The sequence below is a fragment of the Physeter macrocephalus genome, chromosome 6, assembly GCF_002837175.3.
Source record: "Physeter macrocephalus isolate SW-GA chromosome 6, ASM283717v5, whole genome shotgun sequence".
Classification (NCBI taxonomy): Eukaryota; Metazoa; Chordata; class Mammalia; order Artiodactyla; family Physeteridae; genus Physeter; species Physeter macrocephalus.
In genome coordinates this window covers 4,689,087-4,700,127 of record NC_041219.1, presented here as the reverse complement: position 1 = coordinate 4,700,127, position 11,041 = coordinate 4,689,087, and the positions used below count along the sequence as shown (strand labels likewise).

General features: G+C 35.5%; 1 protein-coding gene across 1 annotated transcript in view; it reads left to right on the top strand.

Moving 5' to 3' along the window:
* IL26 (interleukin 26) overlaps nucleotides 1-10,685 on the top strand; it is a 24,465-nt gene extending 13,780 nt beyond the window's left edge. Inside the window, 2 exon segments of the mRNA XM_007106254.1 lie at nucleotides 10,445-10,511; nucleotides 10,599-10,685. Coding sequence (XP_007106316.1) covers nucleotides 10,445-10,511; nucleotides 10,599-10,685 — 154 coding nt within the window.
* The last annotated feature ends 356 nt before the right edge of the window (nucleotides 10,686-11,041 follow it).

The window sequence follows — 11,041 nt, the reverse complement described above, 5'->3', positions numbered from 1 at the left end:
GGGTTCGTGCCTCGGTCCGGGAAGATCCCACATGCCGCGGAGCGGCTGGGCCCGTGAGCCATGGCCGCTGAGCCTGCGCGTCCAGAGCCTGTGCTCCGCAATGGGAGAGGCCACAACAGTGAGAGGCCCGCGTACCTCACAAAAAAAAAAAAAAAAAAAAAAAAAAGAGTAGTATGTATGCTCTCTCATATATTGTGTGTATGTTTAACATTTATGATGTATTTATTAACAGATTTATTGAGATATAATTAAAATGCAATTAACTGAACGTATTTAAAGTGTATAATCTGGTAGTTTTGATGTGTGTGTATATTTGTGAAACCACCCCCGCAATTAAGATAATGAACATGTCCATCACCCCCAAAAGTTTCTTCGTGTGGCTTGGTAATCCGTTCCCTCTTTCCCCCTGACACACTGTCTCCAGGGGACCACTGACCAGCTTTCTGTCACTATAGATTTATTTGCGTTTCCTAGAATTTAACGTAAATGGTATTACAGATGATCCCTGACTTACAATGGTATGATTTTTTGACTTTACAGAGGTGTAAAAACTATATGAATTCAGTAGAAACTGTACTTCAAGTTTTGAAGTTAGCTCTTTTCCTGGGCTAGTGATCCATGGTACGGTACTCTCTCCTGATGCTGGGCAGTGGTAGTGAGCCACGGCTCTCAGTCATCCATGGGATCATGAGGGTAAACAACTGATTCACTTACAACCATTCTGTACCCAGACAACTATTCCGTTTTTCACTTTCATTACAGTGTTCAATAAATCACATGAGATATTCAACATTTTATCATAAAATAGGCTTGTGTTAGATGATTTTTCCCAATTGTAGGCCAATGTAAGTGTTCTGAGCACTTTTGAGGTAGCCTAAGCTAAGCTATGTTGTTTGGAAGGTTAGGAGTATTAAATGCATTTTTGACTTACAATATTTTCAACTAACAATAAGTTTATCGGGACTTAACCCAGTAGTAAATTGAGGAAAATCTATGTATGTGTTATGCTCTTTAATGTCTGACTTCTTCCACCCAGCATAATTATTTTGAGATTCATTCATGTTACTGAGTGTATCAATTACTTCTCCCTTTTTCACTGCCAAGTAGTATTCCATTGTAATGATATACCACAATTTATCTATTCATCTATTGTTGGCTATTTGGTTTTTTTTTCCCCCCAGTTTTTCACTATCACAAATAAAGCTGCTATTAATATTTATATACAAGTCTTTGTTTGGAGAGATATTTTCATTTCTCTTGGGTGAACACCTAGGAGTGGAATGGCTGGATCATAGGTTAGGTGTAGGTTTAACTATGTAAGAAACAGCTGAACTGTTTTCCGAAGCAGTTGAATCATTTTACATTTCTACCAGTAGTGTGTGGGAGTTAAAATTGCTCAGTATCCTTGCTATCACTTCATATGGTCAGTGTTTAAAAATGTTAGCCAGTCTAGCTGGAGTGTAGTGGTATTACATTGTGTTTTCAATTTGCATTTCCCCAATCATTAATGAGGTTGACCATCTCTTGATTTACCTATTTACCATCTATATATTGTCTTTGGTGAAGCGTCTGTTCAAATATTTTGCCCATTAAAAAAAATGGATTGTTTTCATGTCTTGGTTATTGTGAATAGTGCTGCTATGAACATAGGGGTGCATGTATCTTTTCAAATTAGAGTTTTCTCCAGATATATGCCCAGGAGTGGGATTGCTGGATCGCATGGTAACTCTATTTTTAGTTTTTTGAGGAACCTCCATATTGTTTTCTGTAGTGGCTGCATCAATTTACATTCCCACCAGCAGTGTCGGAGGGTTCCCTTTTCTCCACATCCTCTCCAGCATTTGTCCTTTAACAGATCTTGTAGTACAGTTCTACTGGTGATGAATACATTCAGTTTTTTATGTCAGAAAAATGCCTTTATTTCCTATTTATATTTTAAATATATTTTTTCTGAATGTAGAATTTGGGGTTGATAGTTTTTTTTTCAATACTTTAATGGTGTTGCTCCATTGTCTACAGGCTTGTTTCTGACAAGAAATCTTCTCTCATTCTTGTCTTTGTTCTTATGTCATATCTTTTTTTTCTGGGTTTCTTTCTTTTTAAAGACTTTCTCTTTATTACTTGTTTAAAGCAATTTAATTATAATGTGCTTTGGTTTGTTTTCTTCATGCTTTTTGTGCTTGGAGTCAATTGAAATTCTTCCGTCTGTGAGTTTATAGTTTTCATCAAATTTGGAAGTTTTTGGCCATTATTTTTTCAGAAAAAAAATTTTCTGTACCTCCTTCTATATCTTCTATTCTTGAAATTCTAATTTCATATACATTAGGCCATTGGTAATTGTCTCACAGCTCACTGATTCTGTGTTTTTTTCAGTGTTTTTCTGTGTTTCATTGTGGATAGTTTCTATTGCTACATCATCAAGCTTATAAACCTTTTATTCTGTAGTATCTAATCTGCTTTAGTCCCATTCAGTATATTTTTCAACTTAGACATTGTAGTTTTTATCTCTAGAAGTCTGAATTTGGTCTTTTAATATTTTCGCTTTTCCTACCTAACGTGATCAATCTTCCTTTTAGCTTCTAGAATGCACTATATGGCCTCTATATCTATGTTAGCAGTCATTGATAATTATTGTTTTGATCTATTAATTCATAAAACTGAAAAATGATGCTTTTAAAATTCTATTATGCCTACTTTATTTATAAGTGGGGATAATTCTGTAAAGAGAACTTACCCCTTACTATTTGGCTGTCCTGAGGAACTTATCGTATAAGATAGGCAGAATAAACATGTAATTCTTTTTCTTTATTTCCCACTTTTGAATATAAGGAATTGATTTTCTAACATTCTCCCAGGGTGATCAATAAGTTGTTATTTTCTCTTAGTTTCATTATTAACTCATGGATTTAAATTATTTTTTATTTTTGAGACGTCTTTCTGATACTACGAGCTACCTGCCTTTGGGATTTCTTTATAAGTCCACTAAGACTGGCATCTTCTCGAGCCACTCTTAAGATACAAAACTACAGTAATTTTCGTGATAGACCCCAAGGTCTGGAATCCCAGTACTACTGTATTTGAATGTCATCTTATTGTTTCTGAGAACATTCTAAGAATTTTTCAGCACCTAATAAAATATTACATATTTCCACACTCCCAATGCAGTGTGCACAGGTTCGATCCCTGGTCGGGGAACTAAGATCGCACATGCCACAGTCAGCGTGCGGCCAAAAAAATAAATATATAAAGTCACACAGATCTGTGCTTAAATCCTGAAAAAAAAAAAGAATAAAATGGATAACCTGTATAGCACAGGGAACTCTGCTCAATATTCTATAACAACCTAATTGGGAAAAGAATTTGAAAAAGAATAGATACATGTATAATTGAATCCCTTTGTTGTATACCTGAAACTAACACAACCTTGTTAATCAACTATACTCCAATATAAAAGAAAAATTTAAAAAAATATTAGTCTGATTTGGGTAATTCAGGTGTAAAACTGTTTAAAGAAAAAAAGTTGTGGGTAACATAAATATATTTATTTTTAATCTTTGTTAGCCATGGTATTTGCCCTAATGGTATTTGGAAAGTTGGTATATGTTAGAAGACATTTTAAAGATTCTTATAGAACTCAAATACTCTCAGACTTGAAAGGGAACTTAATAGTTGCTTAGTTGAATTCATAAAATAATTTGCCTAATTTCTAGTGATCAAAGTTGAAACTGAAAAAAATTACATTAGCTTTCAAGATTTCAACATTTACTTTAATTAACATTTTGAGAGCCTGAATAGTAATTGGTAATTAAAGAGCTCCATTTCTTTACATTAATTGTATGTAATTAATTTTAAAGTCTGGTAAGTCTTGGCAAATAGAATATTTGTGTCTCCAATTCCTGTAGGATGTTTGATAAGTAATTTGTATCCTCAGTTGCAACTAGCTTATCAAGTTGTGAAGCACTGCCAATTATTTATCCTTGTAATTTCAAATATTTTAAAAATTGCAGTTGATTGAACTGGTCAAAACAGAAGTAGGAAGTGAGACAAACTCTGTTTTATTCTTTCATTAAATGCAAAGTCCTAAACCTGTTTTCAACAATACCAATAATCTCATCTTGTTGTTGTTAGAAGAATTAAGTAAGATAATATATCAAAGCACCTAACATGTAGTAGTTCTGTAAAATTGTTACTGTCTTTTCTTATTGCTTTCCATACACAGAACACTAATTTTCTTCCAATTACATTTTCTCAACAATTTCCAAAGGAGTGGTTCTCTTAAACAATCAAATACATTTTTAGTGCCTAATGTTAGAGTTTTATTTATAATATTACTTTAACTGAAAGACAAAGAGATCATTTATGAATCATTGGTTTTAATCTTGGTAAGTATATTTTCTAATTATAATATAGAATCTCTTTTCTGACAAATTCATTCCTTGGTTAATGATATATAACTTTTCTGTCAAAATTATGGGGCATAACTCTACCATTTCGTGTGCAAAATTGCATGGATTCATTCTTTTTTTAAATTGAGGTATAATTGACATATAACATCATATTAGTTTCAGGTAACAACACAATGACTTGATATTTGTATCAATTGCAGAATAATCACCCCAGTAAGTCTAGTTAACATGGATGCATGGACTCATTCTGATGAATGATTATTATGCTGAGAATTTTTAAAAATCAGCAATAAAGTTATGCTTATCCTAGTATATGTTTGTATTTAAGGTATTTAGAAACTCTTTCTAGTTTTTTTCCTATAATTGGAACATGGAGAAATGTTTTATGAGGGTCTAAGATTACTGTAGGTAGGTGAGATTATATATACTTTATATCAGATGATTCAGTTATAGAGAGTATGGAAATAGGATAATGTTTTGTAAACTCTTCTGATACATATTTACTCAGATATTGAATATCTACAATTATAATTAAATGTCTGATTATGAATTTGAGGAAAAGCACTGGCTAATCGTTTAGTCATTTTTTTCCTCCTTTCATACAACCTCCTTGGTTGCAAATATAGTCCTGCTTTCTTCCAATAACGCTGACTTTTAAATTTTACTTCCAGCTTTCCTATGAACATTTATGGTCTCAGTACTTTTGTGTCGATGTCCTGGTGTCCATTTTTTGCTAAACTGACGTTCAATTTTTAGAAATCTATTTTCAGAACAGGCTACCCTGATATAATTTTCTCACCTGTTATTTTAAATGCACCTCAGATAATATTTGTAAGACCTCACAGGAAAAAACTGCAAAAAGTAAATAAGATTTGCTTAAAACTCTACATCCACTGTCATATAGTAAAATTAAGTTAATTTAATCTTTAATCTGAATCCTTATCTATTATTTGCAATTTGGGGGAAAGAAAGTTTCAGGAAACCAAGGCCATAGCCAGAGTAGGACCTGTCTTAACTATGACGGTTAACTAAAAACAAAAACCAAGAAACAAAATCCCCAAACAAAACAAACCAAAAAGAGATGGTTACAATCCTGTCTGAAGTTGTATGATGAGGTAAAAAAAAAAAAAAAAAAAAATATATATATATATATATAAGATCTTATGTATGGTTTTACATTCCTCCAGTGGTTGTGAGAATACTGTATATATTCATAAAAGGCTATAGTATAATAAAACTCTTTTTGTAGAAAGGATTTGAGGTCGTTATTCATGAGAATACAGGGTAAGAGACTATGCCATGTGTAGCTATCCACACCCTGGCCTAAGTATTTCATTTCCTCAGAATTATCAGTGGAGAGGAATTATCCATTTTTTTGTTTCAGTTATAATACACAATACAAATTTGCATGATTTTTCAAACACATTGAGGATACTGGGGATACAGATTTAAGGATTGTATTTATTTTTTAAATCCAATTGTTTTAAACAGTGCTCACTAATGCCCAGGATATGCTTCAAACTATTACTAAACCAGTGGGCTTTGCGAGCCCCAAAGCCACAGCTGATGCTTGCATTTCATTCATTGATTCATTCATTCAAGAAACACTTACTGAGTATCTAGTATTGCTGAACACTATTCCAGAAGGTGGGGATTCAATAAAAATTGATAGATAATATCTCTTTCTGTACAGAACTCCTTGAGAATGCTCTCAGCCAGTTTCAGCAACTCTCAGATTGTGATAGGTGCCATGAAGGGAGCAAACAAGAGGACGTTGAGGGCCGGAGGTTGGGGACCATATCATAGATAATTGAATCTGAGGATTTCAGCTGAGACCCAAAGGGTGTGTAAGTCATCTCTGCTCTCGCCAACCTTGGAGCATCGTGCCTCCTCTGCCTACTTGTCCCTTCTTTCTGCTTCTTCCACTCCATCTTATTCACCCTTCAAGATGCCACTCGCTTGTTCTCTCCTTCTGGAAGTCTTCTGGCATCCCACAGTTGGGCCGCCTCTGCTCTGTCGCCAGAGCAGTTTGTTTGTTTGTTTTAAATCACGGTATTTATCACTTAGTATTGTAATTTTGCTTCACTGTCAGTAGATTATGAGCCATCCCTTGTGCCCCAAGGCAATTTTCAGCATGAAAGTTACTTTTATAAATTAAATAAATCTCTGCTATGTGGGCAGAGACACTATTGCATGCCTAGCGTATAGTAAGCATGCAATGAAAATGTATTGACTTAATGATGAATGATTAGACTGTTGCCTTGTGTTTGTTATTCCATGACTATCTCACACTTTTTTTTTTTTTTTGAACCTGTCTCTGGTTATTCCAGCCCTACCAATAAATTGCCTCTAGTCTAGATCGTGTCTGCTTTGGTTGAGTTTGTGAAATCATTCAGCCGTTCTTAGAATAAAACTGCTGCCCTTTGGTTGTGCATTCTGTTTTCAGCAAATGGAACTATATACACTGAAATATAAGGTAAAGGAAATCATTCTTTCGTAAATTCCCCCTTCCAAGCAAAGCAATCTAGATTACAGCAGTAAAATCAGGCTGTCCTACTGGGTCTGTAGACATATTTACAACAGTGAGGAAAATGAAAACCTCTTGCATCAGGTCTTTACTAGGAGTCATTTATAGTAAATGGAGCTCAAGGTGCTAGAAAGCATCCCATAAACCCGTGGAGCTCTGGTGGCAACACTGACACTGTTAAGTGATTTTTTGTTTGGTTTTGATTTTTGTTTTGTTTTTTTGTTTGTTTGTTTTTTTGCCCGACCTTGTTTTTCTCCTTTTTTACTCTCCTTGCTCTTCTTAGGGTAGCTTGTACCTTAGATGAAGTCAGAAGCCTTTCTTGTACTTCCCACCGTGCTATGGGAGACACTGCAGACCCAAGTTCTCTGGGCAGAGGGCCTAGTCAGCAGGAATGCCTTAATGATATTCAGCTTCTGTAACGTCCAGAATTTGGCTGACTTCTTTGGTGTCCCATTTTCCGTGTGAAATCTTTAAACCCCAACACAAGCATATTTGATATTGTGCCCTGTGACTTGCTTATTTGGTGCTTTGTGATTGATCTTTGCATCTAAGAACTTTGATCGAGTGTATTGGAATTAGCAAGTATTGATTCTCTTTGTGAAGTCCTCTTTGTTTTCCCAGTTGCAAGATTTGGGCCAACTACTTTTATATTAGATAATTTCTGACTAGAAGGATTTAGCATCTAATCAAACTCTCCATTTAAAATATAATGGGCAGAATTCTCTAAGTTTTTTCCATAGCTACTCTACTTGGTTGGAACTAGACTTGGTATTTCTAGAATTTGCTTTTGCAGTTCCAATCTGAAAAACAAATGAACAAAGGGAAACACACACACACAAACACACAGAGGATTTCTTCTTTTGTTTATTATCACATTGTCCATTTTCAGATTGAAATCTATCTCTCTTTCTCTCTCTCTCTCTGTGTCTCTCTCTGCCAATCAGCTTAGTCTTTTAGAGGCATTTCCAACATTTCCCCTGGACTCTGGAGTCAGAATACTTCAGATCTCAGCCCTGCCACTTACTATGTGAAAATAGGCAGAATTTTAACTTCTATGCTTTGCTTTCCTAATCTATAAAATGAGGATAAAAATAGTACTTACCTCATAGAGTTGTTGTGAGGACTAAATGAGTTAATATAACTAAAGCCTTCAGATCAGTGCCTGATACATAATACTAACAAAATACATGCTGACTGCTATTATTTTTATCTAACAATCTTCTTAGTAGTTCTGTCATCACATGAAGGGGAACTGGGATAAAAAGGAAGTTCCTGGAACTGCTGGATTTTTAATCTTGTAATATGGATCTTGCATTTTGTTGATTTTCCTGTTCACTACTATTCTATTTACTAACTCTGTTTGGCTCATTGTTATGTCTTGAGTGTCTAGCACATGATTGGACACTTAGTAGGCACTTCATGAATGCTTGTTTAATGAAGGAATGAATTCCTTCTGACAGTATGCTCTGACACTGGCTGCCATTGTCCTGGATCTGTCATGCATTGTTTTTGCCTCACAGGATCTGGTGTGGGAGGAAGTGTCCTCTTAATTCACGACTCTTCATAAAAAGGAACGAAACTGAGTGATTTGTAGTGAGGTGGATGGACCTAGAGTCTGTCGTACAGAGCTAAGTAAGTCGGAAAGAGGAAAACAAATACCGTACGCTAACGCATATATATGGAATCTAAAAAAAAAAAATGGTTCTGAAGAACCTAGGGGAAGGACAGGAATAAAGATGCAGATGTAGAGAATGGACTTGAGGACCCGGGGAGGTGGGGAGGGGCAGCTGGGACGAAATGAGAGAGTGGCATGGACATATATACACTACCACATGTGAAATAGATAGCTAGTGGGAAGCAGCCGCATAGCACAGGGAGATCAGCTCGGTGCTTTGTGACCACCTGGAGGGGTGGGATAGGGAGGGTGGGAGGGAGGGGATATGAGGATATATGTATACATATAGCTGATTCACTTTGTTATACAGCAGAAACTAACACACCATTGTAAAGAAATTATACTCCAATAAAGATGTTAAAAAAAAATTCATGGCTCTTATCACAGGGAGGTCCAGCACTTGTGAGTCCTGCAGACTAAACCTTCACCCGAATATTCTGTGTCTGCAGCTCTTCTGTGCCTCATGATGAAAGCCCCTTTCACAAGAAGAATCTCTTCCTACGCGGTGTCTAACCTGAAGGTAGAGTCCCCATCTGGGCAGAGTCATGACAACATCACCACCTTTAGGCCCCTGCAACAGCATTCAGGAGATAACTGTCAAATCATTTCAGTTATTTTCTCTTGATAAGAGAAAGACCTGAATGTTGCCCCTCCCCCGTCCCCTCTTCTCCTCTGTGTTCTGGTCTAAAGGGACCTATGGGTTGATGTTGGCCGTGTTTTATTTGTTTTAATAGGTGTTGTCATTTAGCTGTTTCCATTTCTCGAGTTTTAATTACGTATTATCTTTATTGATGCACCGACACTATTTCATCACTAGGACAGGACATCTTGGGACACCTTGGGCCTTGGTTTCCTTTTCCGTAAATTGAGAAGAATTGAGCCATATAATGTCCTTGGTCAATTCCAGCGCTAAGGTTTTATGAGTAAAAGCTAAGTTGATAAATTAGACACTTTCACCTTTTTCTTCCCTTCCCTTTTCTTTATTTAACCTTATGGAAATTTGTGGGAGAAAAAAGGATGATGAAGAATTTCCTCCTACTTGACTCCTAAGCAATTCTTGTGCTCAGATGAGGTTTGAAAATTCACCTCCTCGAAGGAGACTGGCAGTTTCCCCCCGCCAAGGTACAAGCCATCTTCTCAAGACATTAGTTTGCTCCTCCTCCTAATTTAGAAACTAATATTAATTTCCTGGTGCTTTCTCCTGGCAATCAACACCTGAATATTGTACTGTGCAATGTATATAACAGCCAGGGTGATTTTTCAAAAAGTAAATTTTTTTCTTGTCATTCTCACATCTCCTATGCTTCCCATAACTCTCTTGCTCCAGCCATGCTTTCTTTCTTCCAGTTTCTGGAAAGCACTAGGTCTTTCCTGCCTCAGGACATTTGCACACTTTTCACTCAGGTTACCTGAGTTATTTTCTCCTGTGCATCCTCCCCAAACCCCTATTTTCTTTCTTCACTTCCTCATATAGCTGGCTCCTTCTCCTTTTTCAGATCTTAATTTTAATGTCATCCCTTGAAAGAACCATCTCTGACCACCCAATTGAAAGCAGCTCATTTCTGTAAATTCCTATCATAGAATTTATGCATTACAAACACAGCTTTAATTGTAATTTGGAAATTTTAATTTTTCATTTGTTTTCTTATTTATCATCTCTCTCCCCAAGGAAACTATAAGCTCTTTGAGGACAGAGACAAGGTATTATTTATTTGCCAGTGTATCTCATGCCCAGCACTTTATACTTGCTCAAAAAATGTTGGTTGAGTGAATGGAAGAGTGAGTATTATTAGCCCTTTTTCAACAATATTTTCTGTATTTACTTCTGATTTCTTACATTTCCTGTGCTTCATCAGCAAGAGAAATGAAATCCATTACCAGGATGAAAAGAAAATTTTATGAGGTAAGTATTCCAAATTCTTGTCTTTGAATGCTTTGTTTTTTAAAATGTGAAATATTTCTGCTTCTAATATTTCCACTTTATCCGCAGATTGGAAAGAAAGGAATCTACAAAGCCATCAGTGAACTGGATATTCTTCTTTCCTGGATTAAACAATTCCTGGAAAGCGTTAAGTAATGCAAGAAGCCAAGTGGATTGATTTGACTGTTATTTTGAAGTATAATGAGAACAACCAGAAATCAATTTAAAGCAATGTATTTCCTTTTTAAAATTTTGTACATAGTACTAACAGCAAATTAGATGATTCAGAGTCGACTAGAGGAATTTAATGTAATAAAATTTTGGAGGTAAGTAAATTGTCACTAATATGCACATTTTCTGTATTTTCAAAGAATGTTTTCATCCTGAACATGTTTTGTCATTCCCAAGTGCATTGCATGAGTTTAATCTAAAGGTGTATAACCAGAATTAAATCATGTAAAATTTGTGCATAGAAAATGACAGATTTCTGGGATACAATATAATGTTATTGA